At 44.9% G+C, this 18,647-nt stretch overlaps 1 protein-coding gene across 1 annotated transcript in view; it reads right to left on the bottom strand.

The window, feature by feature from the left end:
* Positions 1–18,647, bottom strand: part of LOC310859943 (ephrin type-B receptor 1-like) — a gene marked incomplete at both ends in the record, with an annotated part of 66,619 nt that overhangs the window by 29,528 nt on the left and 18,444 nt on the right. Inside the window, 6 exons of the mRNA XM_083766710.1 lie at positions 520–675; positions 10,338–10,518; positions 12,315–12,533; positions 14,573–14,812; positions 15,066–15,119; positions 16,537–16,601. Coding sequence (XP_083622836.1) covers positions 520–675; positions 10,338–10,518; positions 12,315–12,533; positions 14,573–14,812; positions 15,066–15,119; positions 16,537–16,601 — 915 coding nt within the window. The remainder of the gene's footprint in view (positions 1–519; positions 676–10,337; positions 10,519–12,314; positions 12,534–14,572; positions 14,813–15,065; positions 15,120–16,536; positions 16,602–18,647) is intronic.

Here is an 18,647-nt window from a genome sequence, read left to right as displayed (position 1 = left end):
TTTGACAGAGGCGGCGAGCTAGACGGCATCAACTGGCTACCATTGACACTTATTTTTCTGTGTCAGAGTCCTGAGAGGTCCATTCATGAATCTAAAACAGTGTCTTATTGACCCATCCAGTATGAATGAATACAAAATGTTACCCCCGCCCACCCCGAGCCGTCGTATCCAGGTCACTTAGATGCATGCACATTCACATGCACACACACACACACACACACACACACACACACACATACACATGAATCTGCCTGGAAGAGACAGACGGAGCTGATTCATGTCTCAACCTACTTTTACCGTCTCTCTTGGGCAACGAACGGCTGCTGCAGCTGCAACGAAAATGTGGCGCTCTCCCTCTACTCTGAAAATGTGTAATAGAATTCGTTGCTGCTCTAAAACCTGTTTGTAAAAAGAATTCGTAGCGCTCTCCTTGTAAACAGAATTCGTAGCGCTCTCCCTCTACTCTAACACCTGTTTTGTTTTCGGGCACAAAAGAGAGACAAAAGTGGAGGGACTCACTGGTGCACGCGTCCTCCGGTCTGTCCATGTCGCCGCGGTAGTAGCCGTTGCGGCAGCCGCAGAGCGTGGCGGCCTCCACGGTGGAGCGGCTGTACAGAGGGCACTGCTGGCACAGGCCCGCTCCCTGAGCAGACTTAAAGGTGCCCTGAGGACAGGCTGCGGAGAGACAGACAGAGAGAGAGGAAAACAGAGACAGCACAGTGGGGTTTGTCTGGAGAACAGAGACGCTGGGGGATTAAGGGGTTTCCATTTCAGGACTGGTAAGGTTACAATCAGATAAATCTGGGGCATAAAAAAAAAAGAAAACTCTTATTTCAAACGCCTCCAAACTTGAGGTTCGGTTCACTGATTGGGAAGTGAGTTTGTCCTACTGACAAATATACACAGTGAAATCCTTGGTGTTACATGATGCCTGAGACTGTATGAATGATATATCTTTTAGCTCAACCCTGATGCTTCATGTGCATAACTACATACAATACAACTAGACAAGGCTGCCCAGCTGCACTACTTGTGCTTTTGTCTACTGTCTATACTGTGGAAGTTATGAAAAGGTTTGTTTAATATCAACCAGCTCAGTGGTGTTACGTGCCACGGAGTGAAGGTTTGTCTGGGATCTCTGTGATTAGAGTGTCCGCCCTGGGACTGGGAGGTCGGAGTTCGATCCCCGGCCAGGTCATACCAAAGACTGTGAAAAATGGGACCCAGTGCTTCCCTGCTTGTCACTCAGCATCAAGGGTTGTATTGGATTGGGGGTATAATTCCCTGTGACATACTAGCATCATGTCCAGGGGGTGTACTATACATCAAGCTGCCTCACGCTATAGAAACAGGAGATAGGCTCGTGCCCTATATGGGCCTCATGGCAAGCCTTACTTACGACTTGTTTAAGATCCCTTTAAAGATAGCTGTTGACTGTGTTACTAATTTGCCTTCCTACATTTAGCATTTTCTTCTAAGGATTCAACTCTTTAATACCCCAATTATAGCTGCAGACTGCAGTATGTCTCTATGTCTGAAGTGAAGACAAACTTTACTCGAAGTCTGAGGCTGGACATGTGTTGATGGCAGTGAAACCTGTATAAGCTATAGCTGTGTACCTGTTCTTTCCACACGTCTCTTGTAGAATCAATGTGAACACGGTATAGGATGAACAGGGCTGGGTATGAAGGAGAGTAACTACTACAGGCTGTCAAATGACTGAGTAAAACTAAATTATGCACTTTGATGTTATTTTCTGGGTTTAGTTGGATCTCAGCACGATTCTGCCATCTCTTAGTTGCACTTTTTTACGTTACTGGTTCAAATGAATACTATAGGCTATTATTTGCACCTTGAGTTGTGCTGAATGACAAGCTAAATACCTGAAAAGAATAGAACATCCAACATAAAGTTATGCTGTTGTAAAACAAGGGAATATGGGGGGGGGGGGGGGGGGGTAAGTAGGCCATGTGCAAAAATAGTATTAAAAACATTTGTTTGACAGTGAGTCAATGGAAATATGACTAAAGCATATAGAAGCAGAATAACACAAGTAGCACTGCTCTGTCACCAGAGCAAATGTTTTTTCCAGGATTATCCAGGATTAATTTTAGATTTTAGCTAGGGATGCACCGATCCGGCTTTTTGGCATTCGATACCGATTTCGATACATGGGGGTCCAGTATCTGCCGATACAGAGTACCGAACCGATACCCCCCCACAAAGAAACGTAATACCTATTAAGCTGTATGCCTCACTGTGTGGAGTCTGGAATCATTATTTTGTGTAAGGCAACATCAAGGCTTGACTTAAACATTACTTTCCCAACTTTGTAAAACAAAATGTAACAAACACAGATATAAATGCACTGAATTATGTATTAAATAACTGTGCAACAATTAGACCAGGTTAATGTGTGCGCAGGCTAGCCTGGCTGCATTCCACATGTTATACTGTCAATACTACACTGCTGTGTCACAGAGGAGGTAGAGTTGTTTTCATACTGTAATTACACATAATTATCGGATCGGATAATGGATCGGCCACCGATCCGATACCCGATCTAGAATTTTAGCCTGGATCGGCGCCACATCCCTAATTTTAGCCATTATTTTTACCGTGGCTATTCAAAAGTAGCAAATAGTACTATATCTACTATATCTATCTACTATATAGTACTCATACTTGTAGATATGAGTGTCGCGCCTGTCACAGACATGTATAGATATGAGTGTCGCGCCTGTCACAGACATGTATAGATATGAGTGTCGCGCCTGTCACAGACATGTATAGATATGAGTGTCGCGCCTGTCACAGACATGTATAGATATGAGTGTCGCGCCTGTCACAGACATGTATAGATATGAGTGTTGCGCCTGTCACAGACATGTATAGATATGAGTGTCGCGCCTGTCACAGACATGTATAGATATGAGTGTCGTGCCTGTCACAGACATGTATAGATATGAGTGTCGCGCCTGTCACAGACATGTATAGATATGAGTGTCGTGCCTGTCACAGACATGTATAGATATGAGTGTCGTGCCTGTCACAGACATGTATAGATATGAGTGTTGCGCCTGTCACAGACATGTATAGATATGAGTGTCGTGCCTGTCACAGACATGTATAGATATGAGTGTCGTGCCTGTCACAGACATGTATAGATATGAGTGTTGCGCCTGTCACAGACATGTATAGATATGAGTGTCGTGCCTGTCACAGACATGTATAGATATGAGTGTCGCGCCTGTCACAGACATGTATAGATATGAGTGTTGCGCCTGTCACAGACATGTATAGATATGAGTGTCGTTCCTGTCACAGACATGTATAGATATGAGTGTCGTGCCTGTCACAGACATGTATAGATATGAGTGTCGTTCCTGTCACAGACATGTATAGATATGAGTGTCGTGCCTGTCACAGACATGTATAGATATGAGTGTCGTTCCTGTCACAGACATGTATAGATATGAGTGTCGTGCCTGTCACAGACATGTATAGATATGAGTGTTGTGCCTGTCACAGACATGTATAGATATGAGTGTCGTGCCTGTCACAGACATGTATAGATATGAGTGTTGCGCCTGTCACAGACATGTATAGATATGAGTGTCGTGCCTGTCACAGACATGTATAGATATGAGTGCGCAAAGCAAGTTCAGTCAGGAAACAGTTGCTGCTGGCCGTTCATTGGGCCGCCTCAGGCTTTCTCATTCACATGATTCACTTCATGCAATCACACACTCATTCCATCTTCATACCGGCTATTTAAACTGGAAGTTTGCGCTGCTCATCCTGCTTGCTTGCTGCTGCACACTGATACTGCTGCGCTGCTGTCTGCTTAAACTTTTGCTGCTCACACTCCTCCACCCCAGCTACCACCTGCCGTTTTGGATCTGCTGTTTAGGTACAAGGGATTCGGAATCCCTATGGTTGGGACTGATACGCTTGATCTGAGTACCTAAAAAGCAGATCCAATTAATCGCCAAACCATAATAAATATATTGCTAATTTTATATTCAATGGGCCTGATTCTTCAACGTGTTTCCGCTGATATATTGCCGTGACGCTGGCGGAAAGGCATTTACGCGGATTTCCCACATTAATTTGGAATTCATGGAAATGGCCGTGAACTTGACGCTGACTTTGGTTCGTCGGAAACTCCGCTAAATCCTCCGCCACCTCGGAGAAATTTGCGGAAGCATACACTTGCATATAGATTTATTCAGAAGGCTTTAGTCTTCATGCTGAATCAATAAATAGTCCCCAAATCTCAGATAAAATATGTAGGCATGTGCCCCCAACATATTGGTCGATCAGCACATAAAAAAACGATATATATATATATATATATATAAAAGCCGAGTGCACTTGTATGCCTAAATGCATGCATTCTAGAGGCAAGTTAGCCTATAGAGTCCCATAAGGAAACTGCCCCTGCAAGCCCCGACACCTTTTATTTTATTTATTAGGATATTTCTATAGCATGCCATGCGCGATTGCGCTGCTCACTGGACAGCCTTCTCTAGGCTACTCGCAGTGCAACGCGTTGTGAGCTTGTAGATCGGCTCTCGCGGACTGCATGTTAAAAAACAAACTCACAATTATAATAAGAACATAGGCCTACACTTATCTGCATTTTGCACTGTACGAATCTAACGTTGTTTCGGTGTGTGTGTGTGTGTGTGTGTGTGTGTGTGTGTGTGTGGGGGGGGGGGGGGGCAGACAGCAGCGTGCTGCCGATCCGATTCACATTGGAAAATGAATAGGGCTAATTAGCCCTATATAAAAAATAGAAGACCACATTTATAGCCTAATGAATGCAGCGTGTTTGAAAGTCGGCCAGTCATATCAGTTTTAAACCAGCTCACCTCCACTCGTGAACATGACGGACAGACAGAATTTATAATAATGTATATTGATATTGATCACATGGATGCCACACACAGAATAGTTTAACTCACCGGATAAACTCACTGGATTATAATTTCTTCAGACAAGAGGATCCCAGGCCTACGAGGTAGGCCTATAATATATTTACTTATGAATGTATGGGCTACTGTTCTTTATCGCGCAACAGTGTCGAGGGCCCATGCAGCCCCCCTCCCTCTCTTGTCTCTCTCTCGCTCTCTCTGAAAAGACGACTTTTGCATTGACATATCCGATATTTTAAATATCGGATATGTTTTACCTCTGCATAGGTGTGAGAGAGCACCCGCCTTGGTCCCGAACTTAATTAAATAAATTATAATTATATTGCTTCAGCGGAGCACGCACCGTAATGCAAGCTTCGATAGCAGTGACCGCGGCTGTGATCTCAGACAAACTGCTGTCTGCTGAGTCATGCTTGAAGCCTTTTATGGTATGAAATTGGGCGTGGATCAATGCAGATGAGGTTGTCGGGTGCTTTTCCGATCACTTTGCACCCGCTGCATTCAGTATGACATACACCTGCGATACACCTGCGCACCTGTGGTACACACCACTCTCTGAATAACACGTCATCTCAACGTAGCTTGATCGGACGGATAAATACGATATCTGTTTCCGTCACCGTTACACTCTGGCGCATTTCGTTTTTGAAGAATCAGGACCAATAAGTGTAAATTTCATCCATTCATGAGTTGTCCTGACACACACACACACACACACACACACACACACACACACACACACACACACACACACACACACACGTGTACGTGTGAATAGGACTGTGTGTGTGTGTGTGTGTGTGTGTGTGTGTGTGTGTGTGTGTGTGTGTGTGTGTGTGTGTGTGTGTGTGTGTGTGTGTGTGTGTCACTGTGTGTGTGTGTGTGTGTGCGTGTGTGAATAGGACTCTAGACATCTGGCATGCCAAGGTCATCTATTCAAAAACCTTGCTCATACACATGGGGTGTATATGTCACCATGGCAACAAGTCTCGCTCCCTCTCTATCTAGCCATTATGTCTAAACCTCGCTCACTCTCTGCTCCATCTTTACCTGTCCAGCTGTCAGTGTTTCCAAGCTGTTGATGTTTCTGTGCTTAACGAGAGAGAGAGAGAGAGAGAGAGGAGTTATAAAGCCTAATTTATATTTCGTCCTACGGCCGCGCCGCTTGCTGAAGACAATTGATTTTAAAGTCACCATCCTGACGCACGTAAACATCTGGTATTTTTGGCAGGGGGACGTGGTCATACGATGAATTATAAATTATGCATTAGACTAGAGGAACAAAATTGTGTCCCTGTGTGTGAATTTGCATATTCCAAACAAGATAAAACGAATGTAAAATATATTGTAGAGGCAATTGTTGGAGAGACAGAGGAACGATCAGAGAAAGAAGAAAAAACGAATAAGAAATAGTGCCTATAGTGTCCAGCTGTGCTGAGCTAGCCAACCAGTAATGATAGAGATGATGTTCTGATCAATTATTAAACCCTTGCATGGCACTACTGTGAAAAGTGTGTGTGTGTGTGTGTGTGTGTGTGTGTGTGTGTGTGTGTGTGTGTGTGTGTGTGTGCGCGCGCGCATTCATGTGCTAATTGGTTGCTCTGATTTCAGAACAAAATAAATCGAAAAGACTTGGGCTTAACAGCAGGAGTTGTGGCTTTTAGTTTCAGCATACGTGCGCGCACGTGTGTGTTTGCACACGTGTGTGTGAGTTTACACGTGTGTGTGTGTGTGCGCACGTGACTTTAGAGTGGGAGGGAGAAAGCTAGCATGGTGTTTTGATAGTGAGTGCTAATAGAAATGAGATTTTTGACAAGAGGCTCACTAACACACGCACGCACGCACACACACACACACACACACACACACACACACACACACACACACACACACACACAAACTGCACTTTAATGTTATGCCAATTTTGCCTCATGGTTAGAACAATGTGACCAGCTTGTATGATACAGTGAAAATAAACAGTCTCTGTAGCCTGATTATGGCTCTGTCCATCTCTCTCTCTCTCTCTCTCTCTCTCTCTCTCTCTCTCTCTCTCTCTCTCTCTCTCTCTCTCACACACACACACACACACACACACACACACACACACACACACACACACAGCCATCTGTTCCAATAGCGACGTCCAGTTTTTCTGCCAAGTTGTTATCAGCTGACTGGCAGAGACTCACACCAAAGACTGGCTGGCCTCAGTCCCATGATGGGTGTGACTCACTCATATGTGAGCAAGCTCTATTAACTCTGCATATAATGTTGCATACACTGCATCTGTCTCTGCTGTCTCTCTCTCTCACTGTAATTAGTATTTGCCGTACCAGACAGACCCAGCGAGTTGCACGTATGGCTATTCATCTCACAACACCGGCCCGATCTTCAGTAGAGCGGGTAGTAATGGCTCAGGAGGTAGAGCAGCCGTCCTGGTATTTGGAAGGTTCCTAGTTCGATCCCCGGCTCCTTCTGGCTGCGTGTGTCGAAGTGTCTTTGAACAAAATAATAATCGTCTAAACTGTTCCCGATGAGCAGGTTTCTATTTAGGGGTTTGTGTTTCCAGCCCGATTTCAACCAAACACTGTGAAATAGCACAGATTGGCAATTCCGTACATACACGCCTAGAAAATCCCAAAATCGGTACATATTATACCAGGCGTGTAGCGTGGATTAAATGATTGACTAGGCAAATTAGGTGGCTTGCATGCTGTGGTTTGCTACTAACAGGAATTTGCATGCACATGGGCATCTTTTTTTTTTCTCTTCAAAGTTAGACTGGGCAAGTTCTAAACTGACTGAATGGACCCTTATATTTATACTACTACTGTTTTGACCGCGACGGCTTTCACTAGAATTGTATGCACGGAATTGCCAACTTGAGCCACGAGAGACACCATCGAGCGAGTGAGTTGCCGTGTCGAGCGTTGCGAAGACGGTGCCCCTCCGTCACAGTCTGCAGGGATTTGGGGGTTTTCTAGGCGTGTATGTACGGAAATGCCAATCCGTGCTACTTCACCGTGTTTGTGTGAGACCGGGTTGGTGTTTCTGCTACTGCCCTCAGTTGATCACGTACTGTACATTGCATTTGTTGCTTTGTTGCAAAGTTAATTCCCACCACAGTGGGAGGACCAAACACCTCTGGTGATCCGTTCAGATGGAGCATTCCCACAATTTCTGGTCAAATTATGTAGGTGAAAGAATGTCTCTGTATTACAAATGCCCCAACTAATCACGTTACAGGGTGTCACGGGGCATCCATCATGGCATTCCAGCCCGGCTTTGTTACAGTTACTGTACATGCCTTGAGCGTTGTGTCTGTCAAACCTGCCCACAGCGGTTACTCGGACCACAAATATTGCACCTGTTAAATATTCAACGACCCAAATCAGCATAAGAATGTCATTGTCATCTGCAGCACACGGCTCGGAATAGCATGGTGGTAATGGGACACCATCGTGGAATATACAGCCAAGTTCTAACAGGTCATACACTTGTTCCTTTAACCTGAGGCCGACTCTATAGCCGGCCCACGTCTGAAACGGTCGAGAAATGACAGAGTTACCGTGTGGTGGTCCCCGGGGGTCCCCGGAACATCCAGAACCCCAGGAACGCACCCAGGGGAACAGGCCGGTTCCGGCGAGCTGCCCCGCTTCCGAAACAGTTGAGAAATGACAGAGTTACCGCTCCCTGTACTGTACTGTACTGTACTGTACTGTACTGTACTGTACTGTACTGTACTGTACTGTACTGAACTGTACTGTACTGTACTGTACTGTACTGTACTGTACTGTCACTGTACTGGAGCGGAAGTACCGGAAGTTTAGCCTAGCCTTGGATATAGCCTTACTGGGGGCTTGAGCTCAACAGTGCCACATGGCTGCTAAAACTCAGCTTCCCACCATGCACATGTGCACAGCGCTGAAGCTCAACAGCGCCACTTTGTCACCTGTTGATACCCTAAACATACATATAGGGACACTGAGACACCTGGACAGACATTGCTGGTCATTGGAGTGGTTGCACCACTGACCCCCATCTCACAGTGACGGCTATGAGCTTGTATATCTACTATGTTTTGAATGGTCAAAGTATAAAATACTGGTTAAAGTGGTTAAAATGTAAAATTACACAGATGCTTTCCCAGTTAATGAAGGTGGTTACAGCACAAATATAACTAATAATATCCAAATGTCTTTCTTTCTTTCTTTCTTTCTTTCTTTCTTTCTTTCTTTCTTACTTTCCCTCCCCTTTCTCTCTCTCTTTCTATATCTCGGTACCTCATGAAGTCATTTGAAGTGGGGTAATCTTCTTGGAACACGCAAGGCTAATTAACATGGGATGAACTGACCTCAGTTATCATTCAACCACATTGTACACATAGATCATACACGCGCTAGCGTGTGCGTGCACACACACACACACACACACACACACACACACACACACACACACACACACACACACACACACACACACACACACACACACAATGGATGACAGTCTCTGGGGAGACTACAGAACTGATTGGATACCATGAGCAAATGGGGAAGGAGGCCAAATGAAAAAATGAAAGAAATAGGGAAAGAGATGGAGGAGAGAAGAGGAGCTATTTTGGTACCATTGTCCTCCTGCTTCTCTTAATATTAACATACAAAGCATAGTAGTCTGCACCGCCACGCAGAAAATATATACATAATATGAATTGACATAAGATTATACATTAATGACTTAGAACTCTAATTATAATTTATTTTGCATTAGTTAATATGTGCTTAAAGGTTTGCTACTTTCAATAGAGAACCATTATATCACGCATCCCATAAACCAATCTGCCGGTTGGTCTGTCTGTTGGTACATCATTTTGACTTTGTAACTGTTACCGAACTTAAGTGCAATTTTTAGGTACTTTTACTTGATTGGATTAATATTTACGGTATATATTTTTAGCCATTTGAAAATAGCCGATCTACAAGATCACAATGCACCACATCGCAACTCAATGTGAGCTTGTAGATCTGCTATTTTTAAAATATTTTTATACATGTTATACATTTAAAAACTTGTGAAATGGGACATTCTGCATAATGAGTATACTTTCTACTTTTGCTACTTTAACGTTGTACTTTTGCTTTGTAACATTGCAGTATTAATACTTTTACTTAAGTAAAACATGTGAGTTCTTTGGCCTGGGCTGTGGCTCAGCGGTCCAGGCACCTTGACTGGTAAGCTTTATGGCGTGTTGCGGTTTCGTTTAGGGGGGGGGGGGGGGGGGGGTCTAAATTGACCCATACAAGTCTCTAACTCTCTGACAGTATACAAATGGAACCAAGTGGACCTGTTTCAAGGGGAGAGCTCGAAATGTAAAAGTGTGAGAAACACTGACATACGGACCTCTGCACACGTTCCCGTTGTCGGGTTCGAAGCCGGCCTTGCAGCTGCAGCTGCCAATGGGCACCATCCACTCGCCGTCGCCGTTGCAGTACAGCTTGATGGGCACGTCCACTTCCTCCGCGTTGGAGATGCAGCTTCCTCTGGCGATGACCAGTGAGGTGGACTCTGCCCCCGTCAGCGTCTGCACGCACACGCATGCACGCCCGTGCACACGCACACACACACACACACACACACACACACACACACACACCGCAAACCAGATCGGCCATTTTTATTGTCAGGCGTTCTTTAAAGAAAACTCACACCAACGTGTGAACTGAGCGGTGCAGTGTGTGTGACCCCAATGCGGCCCCAATTAGCTGACTGCTCACTGTAAATGACCCCAATCATCTGCAGGGGCCTGTATAAGAGTAGAGTGCAGTGGTAATGAGCTCACTTACTCGCTCACTTACTTCCTTCCTGGACTACAATTCCCATAATGCTTTGGTGCACTGCTCCTCCTTGTGGATAGGGGGAGGGCTGTCTTGAGCTAAATTCCAATACCCAAAATCTCGGCCACTCGCTCACTCCCACTCGGTCACTCGGGGTCATTCCAGCGTGACCCGGAAATGGTTAACGTTCCATTTGTTAAAGTGCTCCATCGAGGAGGAGAGTGGAGTCGAGTGGAGGAGCCGAGTGGGCTCTCCGAGACCGCATAGAGCGAGTGTACATCAGGTGCAGGCTCGGTGGGGTATTTTGTCTCCTCGCAGCGGATTTCCGCATCACGTGTACATGTTGTGCACCCGCCCCCCCCCCCCCCCCCCATCCACTAGCTGCCGGCCGGCTGACTGGCTGAAGTCGCTGACCCAACGGCCAACACACACATGCACGCACTGTTCAACTGTTTGTTGAAGAGACACATTTTCGCTGAATGTATAGAGCTTCAGAATGATAAAGTAGCCTATCTAGCCTACTTATGTGAAAGTGAAAGGACCACAACAAGCCACTGGCTTTATTGCGTTGTGTGATATAAGCATAATAAAAGTAGGATATATAAATTAGGCTGGCTATATTGTGCGCACCTCAAAAGCTATAGTTAATTTATCTCTGTGCATGCCTGAATGCACAGACTGCTATGAATGACGGTGACAAAAATGAAAAATGTATTTATTTATATGTGGACTGAACTGAATATGTAAGTCAGAGAGACTATACCTAATTCCTGTTATAGTGTCCGTTATTTGCAAAGAACGCGGAGGAGGACTGACTGTCGGAGGAGGGGGGGGGGGTGATTTATACGTGTGCGCATCCTGGCGCTTATTCACTATTTCAGGAATAAATAGCCTTGCCTTGCACATGTTACCAATACATACACATTGGCCTCGGACCCTCGGTTACATGTACAAAATGATGAATTGTCTATTCTGTAGACTGTACGGCTCTGTTCGGAGTTCCAGTGATCCAGCTGTGTGACACCACTTTTGCTTTGGCAATGTTAACGTATGTTTTCCCATGCCAATAAAGCCCTTTGAATTGAATTGAATTGATACAAGTCATTAGTGATCGATTCCAGAGGAAAATTCGACCACCACTCTGTCCTCGCATAGAATCCTCTCCTCCTCCTCTCCTCCTCGCTGGGGGCGGAGCCGAGGAGCGAGTGGAGGACGCGAGGAGAGTGAGCGAGTGTGAAGGTTGCGGTATTGGAATTTAGCTTTACTGAGACAACATGTATCCCAGGAAGTTAGTGAGCCCAGTGTTCATGACATCAGAGACACTGGGCTCACTGCTAAAACCTAAAATATTTAAAACCACATATTACACACATAAAGACCCCCAGGAAAGTGTTCTGAATCTTCTTAATGTCATTAACATATATTCTTTTGCAAAAAGGGTGAAGTGTCTCTTTAAGTGAAAAAAAGCACTTTTTCCACCACTGGTAAATTCAGTCATTCTCAAACATCCTTTCCTGCAAAGTGCTGGTTGGTCCATCCATACCTCGGGGAAGAGGGCAAAGTTCTGCACCACGCTGGGACACTTCTTGTAGAACACCCTGACGGCCAGCAGGGACATGCAGGCGCCCAGGTCCTGGAAGGCCAGGTGGAAGCCCTTCCCTCGGGACAGCGGCCCGAAGCTCCGCACCTCCGTGTTTACCTTCATCAGCCTCCCCCCAAAGTCCACCTGGGAGAAGCTCTCATCCGCCGCGATGGTGTCTACCTGTGGGTTTGGTGTGCGAGAGAGAGAGAGAATTATATATATATATAAATAAAAATCCTATACTTTTACTTCTATTCCACTACATCTCTGAGGCAAATAATATACTATTACACTATTACAATTATTTGAAAAGTATTACAAAACGTACATGAACCACTTCAACCCTACATCTTCTTCAGCTATTTGAAAATAGCTAATCTACAAGCTGAGAAATAGGACAAGTAAAAATGAGTGTGACTACGTTTACTTTGAGTACTTTAAGTATATTTTGATGGCAATACTTTTGCTCAAGCCCATTGTGGCATTGATAATTTTACTTTTGTAAAACATTTGAGTACTTTGAGTATCACTGTAGGAAGGTCACTGAAGCCCCCCCCCCCCCTCCCCTCCGACTCCTTAACAACCTCACTGTCTGTGTCTCGGGTCAATCTGTCTGCTCATCTTTACAAAGCTTTCTCTCTCTTTCATCATTCTATCCATCTGTCTGGCTCGGGTCCTCTGCTATATCGCTGTCTGGGTTCATCTGGCTTGGTTCTCGTCAGTCTGTGGCTGATTGTCTCTTTGTCAGCCTCTCTCTCTCCCTAGCCGTCTGTCTGTGTCCAGTCCTTGTCCTTGTGTGTTATAAAGCCAGACCAATATATCGCTCTGGTGGATTATATATCGGCTGTTATTTGACTTTTCTGGCCACGTCCGTATCTGGAATTATGGCGTATCTGGATTTGTAACCTCTTTCAACCTGTTATTTTCAAAAAGAAATTAAATGTATAGTTGATTTTAGCGCTTTTTGATCAAATGGTCAAAACATCGCTAATCGGTCAGCTAAGACTCTCAGATCTGCCATCGGTCGGTCTCTAGTGCAGTGGTTCTCAAAATGGGGTCCGGGGACCCCCAGGAGGCCTTGAGGGGTTTTCGGAGGGTCCCCAGCTAAATTAGTTAATACAGCATCACAATCATTTAAAAAAATATGCAGATATACAAGTGCAGAGCTGCGAGCTGGTCTGCTATATTTGGAAAAAAAAATTAAAAAAAGAAGATTATTTTTTTGAATGGGGGGCCCCTTGCACAAAACCTTTTCAGATAGGAGTCCGCAGCCAATTTAATATCAATGTCCTTGAAAGTTTGAGAAACACTGAGCTAAGACTCGGGGATGAAAAAAATCGGGGATGGGCACGGGACCCCAAAGATCTGCCATCGCTCCGATCTGTGGCAGTCTCCAGTGGTTCTCAACCAGTGGTCCTGGGACCACCAGTGGTCCCTGAGGGGGTTCCAGGTGGTCCCCAGCTAAATGATAGAGAGTTGGTAACCAACCCTTATAGATCTCTATAACTCTTGAGAGTGTAAAATGAAACAAATGGACCCGTAAAGGTGCATTTGTTTTCATTGTACGCTCTAAAGAGTTACATTTTTGTAGTTACATCTGGATTACTTAAATTACAAGAAGTCTACACAATTAGAGAATGTAAATTGTTATTTTGATCAACGTTTGCCAAATCTCATCAAATGGAGGACTGTGGCTCAAATGCCGAATAAATAATGGCCCTTGATATGAAAAGGGTTGAAACCCACGACTTTATGGCGTCGTCTGAGCCAGAAGGACAGTTACGACATCTCCGTTCACTTCATGGGGCCAGTCCAACGGTGGCTCTTCTACATAGACTTCTATTGGTCACTTCATGAGGCCAGTCCAACGGTGGCTCTTCTACATAGACTTCTATTGGTCACTTCATGAGGCCAGTCCAACGGTGGCTCTTCTACATAGACTTCTATTGGTCACTTCAAGGGGCCAGTCCAACGGTGGCTCTTCTACATAGACTTCTATTGGTCACTTCATGGGGCCAGTCCAACGGTGGCTCTTCTACATAGACTTCTATTGGCGAGGAGTGACAAAGGACTGAACCGGACGTTCATACGGAATGCATTGGAGTCTATGTGGGCTCGCGCGAGTGACAAACGAGTACATGAAAGACGTGACCGGGCTGTTTTCTGCCCCCTCGATGGCGCCACTCTCCTATAGTCTACACCACTCTGGGTGTGGTTACCTTGAGGAAGGGGGAGTTGGCCCAGTACTCCACGCCCGTGACGGGGCCCTGGGACACGGCCCTCTCGGCCTCCAGGTAGTACAGGTTGAAGGTCTCCTTGCAGGAGCCCAGAACGCTGGGGATGGAGGCACAGTCACGCACCGTGAAGCGCAACTCCACGTAGACGCGCTGCGCGGCACGGCGGTCAACATAGCTGGTGAGCAGCCAGTTGTTCTGGCTGGGCTCGAACACGTTGCACACCTGCATGGCAAAGACATTCAGGGTTATGTGCTTTATTGTTAAAGGACAACTTTAGGTTTTATTTCAACCTGTTTTAGGTTGTTAAAGATTGTAAAAGATGAGCGTTACATTTTTTATCATTTGCTGCTTTCTTTCGTTTTAGAGATTTTCATGATCTTTGACAGGGGGCTGGGGCATTCGAAAAAGTGGCTAAATGGTGCATCACTAAACAAAATAGATTGAAGAGCATCCTCAATAATGTATGTAAATGTACCTGGTACGTCCGGATGGTGTTCAAGTTCTCATCGTAGCCGCTCACCTCCTCCCACTGGGGGGAGAAAACACAGTGTTCATTTGGACATTGACTTAGTTTTTGTCATAGTCTTTTGAATAACATTCCATTTAGTTTTAGCCTTTTTTTTTGCCATCTGAAAAGTTTTCCTTTTAGTTTTAGTCGACTCAATATCGAGATTTTAGTCGACTACCGTTGAGTACAGTTGATTTTCAACAAAAATGTATATTTGTCAAGAAATTGTGAATATATTTAGTCTTATATAGTTTTAGTCATCATAGATTAGTTTTTATTTAGTTTTTGTCAGTGAAAAGGGGTATAGTCATTTTTCTACATAGTTTTTGTTGAAGGAATTAAAACAGGGAGAAAATAACAGAAGGATAGAGGAGAGGAGAGGAGAGGAGAGGAGAGGAGAGGAGAGGAGAGGAGAGGAGAGGAGAGGAGAGGAGAGGAGAGGAGAGGAGAGGAGAGGAGAGGAGAGGTGCAATGATTAATGGGTTATAGTGGCCTGACACAAATTAAACTTTCCTTCTCTCTCTCCCAAAAGCCCTTCCTCCTTCCCTCGCTCGCTCTACTTCTCTGCTCCCCCTCGTTCTGTTCTGAGGAGGAGCAACCATTCATCACAATTAGAGCCACTGGCCTCACGTGCGCGCACGCAGGTGCACGCAGCAACACATGTAGTCACTGTCGAGCAGAAACCCTATCTCCATATTTGATCTTTTTATGTTTTTATATAAATTAATGCTACTGGTCCTATTTGTATGCTTATTTGTCGTACAACTGTGCCAAAATGGCGAAGCCCTCCAGCCCTACTCACTGTGTGAAGATTCATTTGTCATTTTCACCGATAATGACACCGGGTTGAAAGTGGCTGTTTGTGGGTTTTATACATTTTTAGCCAAAGAAAAGTATTAACAAGAGCTTGTGACAAAATAACTTCATTGGATCCACTGGAACAAAGGTCATTCCATTTCCTGAAAGGTTTTGGACAGTACAGGTACAAGGTATGTACAGTGTACATATAATACACACGCACGTATACAGACCATATGAACAGATGGTAGCCAACAAGGCAAAAACTGTGTTTCTATTGTACAGTACTGACTGTCTGTATGCTAATTTGTTCTATTCTCCATACAGTAGTATTGTGTGTGTGTGTGTGTGTGTGTGTGTGTGTGTGTGTGTGTGTGTGTGTGTGTGTGTGTGTGTATTCTGCTGTATTCATCACCATTCTGTTCTGCATCAATATTGGATAATTGGTGTCACCTTGGCGCTGTAATTAAGATTTTGACAGACTTGTTAATGGAGCACTGTAAAGTGTACTCAAACTGCTTCCTTCCCTGGGGCGGGCATGGAAACACACACACACACACACACACACACACACACACACACACACACACACACACACACACACACACACAGACACACACGCACACCTATTTGCTCTTACCCCATTGGCAGGGAATGATATCCAGCCTAGCTCAGCTGTCGCTGTCCTTGTATCCATCACTGTCTCTGTCAGAGAGAGAGAGAGAGAGAGAGATATTAGGGAGGGAGGAGAATGATCAGTTTAAGTCTGTTTGTAAGCAAACATATTGATACTGTAGACATAGGGCTTGGCAATATATCAATATATAGGCTAGATATTGTGATATGAGACTACATGGTCTGGGATATTTGGATATCGTAGTTCAGTCAGACAACTCACAAATAGATTAACCAATATTTATTGCAGAATGAGTAACAAGTGTGCATATGATATTTGACTTGGCGTTCGGCTCTGCTGGATTTCTCCCTGCTCGGCACGATTAAGCAACAACATGAAACATAAGAGCAGGGAGATAGATATACAATAACCCCCCCATGGGGAGCATAAATAGCAGAGCCCACCGGTGGTGCTGGGGTGGTGGTGGGAGAAAACATCACATACAACCGGGAACCATGAGCAGAGGAAGGCAGGAAGAGCATGGAGTCTAGTGAGCTTAAGTAGCCTGCCCAATTGGTCAGCTGACTGCCGCATCAGCGAATGACGTTTGAGACTTGCACACACTTATACGCCCACATAGTAATGCAGCATGTTAACCCCTTGAGTATAGAATGAGCCTTTGAGCATGGCAAGAACCCCCCTTGAGGTTGACTGAACTGACTCGCGAGCTTCGTTTGATTTGTCTCTTTATGGTTTTAGAGGGGCGCAATCCCCTCCAATGCATGGCTTTTGAAGTTTTATGTCATATGACAGCCAAGTATTTTGTTTAGAGCACTTGCCAGTCAGTTCTATGGACTTTAATGTTTGTTTAGGGCAGTAAAGAACGACGTAAGATGACATGTTGTCAATATACAGTAAATACAGTGGGTGCCTCACTTCATCGATCACTTCGCCCCTCAATGTGATTCTTATGTCTTATGTCTTTTTTTAAAGAATCATTGCGAGCTTGTAGATCTGTTATTTTCGCTACTTTTGAAAACTCCCCCTCAACCCGACCCCCTGCGGCATGTGGCTGATTGATGTGAACGATTATTTTTGCATTGGATGATTGATCCCTATTGCATTTTGGGAGGAATTTAAACATTGTGTGGTGGAGTTACAGGCGTTACAGGAAAGCATACAAAAAGGTACCAGTGGTCTGGGGACCACTAGTGGTCCTTGAGAGGGTTCCAGGTAGTCCCCAGCTAAATGATGTAAGGTTGGTAACCAAATGGACCCTCTTTAACTCTTGGGAGTGAAACCAAATGGACCCTTACAGGTCCATTTTGTTCCATTTCACACTCAATAGTTAATTTACCGGTACAAGAAGTCTACACAATTATAGAATCAACGTTTGCCTGTTTTTGTCTCTCCTAATGGTACCATTGTTTTGCGTCTGAGAGGCAAAATCTCATCAAATGGTGGTCCGTGGCTGAAAATACTGGGCCTTGATATGAAAAAGGTTGAAAACCACTGGTCTAAACCGGACGATAAGTCGCCTCCACGGCACCACCAGTGACATCTAACGGCGTTGTTGTTTGCATGTTTGTACATCATGCTACTCGGGCATTGTCTGTGTGCAGCTAAGACGCAGCTCAACTATTCAAAGCTCATTTGCGTCATGCATGGACAGTGACACTCTCTCTGCCATTACAATACTGACACAGTTTAAGTGGCACACTGCCAACAACACACTGGTCCCCAATGTAAATCCCTTTGTAATAAGGCATGGTATGAGAAGATTTAAGTGACATACATCACACCCAGAGGAAGCCGCAGGCACACAATTCCCCCGATACTTGACGTCTCTCTCTCTCTCTCTCTCTCTCTCTCTCTCTCTCTCTCATCCTCTATAGCACTCTCTCATTGTGTGCAGTGTCTCTCATTAGCTCCCCCACCTTCTCTTCTCATTGCGCGGTCTTGTTGCTGCTCACCCTCGTCACTCTTTCATCCTCTCCAGAGCTTCATTTTGTGAGAGCTATTAGCTACAGCCTTTTAGGAGCCATGTGGGTTGTTAGACCCAGACGCAGATCTCCCCACAGCCCCGAAGGTCAAAGGTCATTTGACCTCTCGGGCAAGAGCTTATCTAAAGCCAC

This window comes from Protomyctophum parallelum, assembly GCF_964188405.1.
Source record: "Protomyctophum parallelum genome assembly, chromosome: 6".
Taxonomy (NCBI): Eukaryota; Metazoa; Chordata; class Actinopteri; order Myctophiformes; family Myctophidae; genus Protomyctophum; species Protomyctophum parallelum.
The sequence above is the reverse complement of the archived record's forward strand: the minus strand, read 5'-3'. Positions and strand labels throughout refer to the sequence as shown.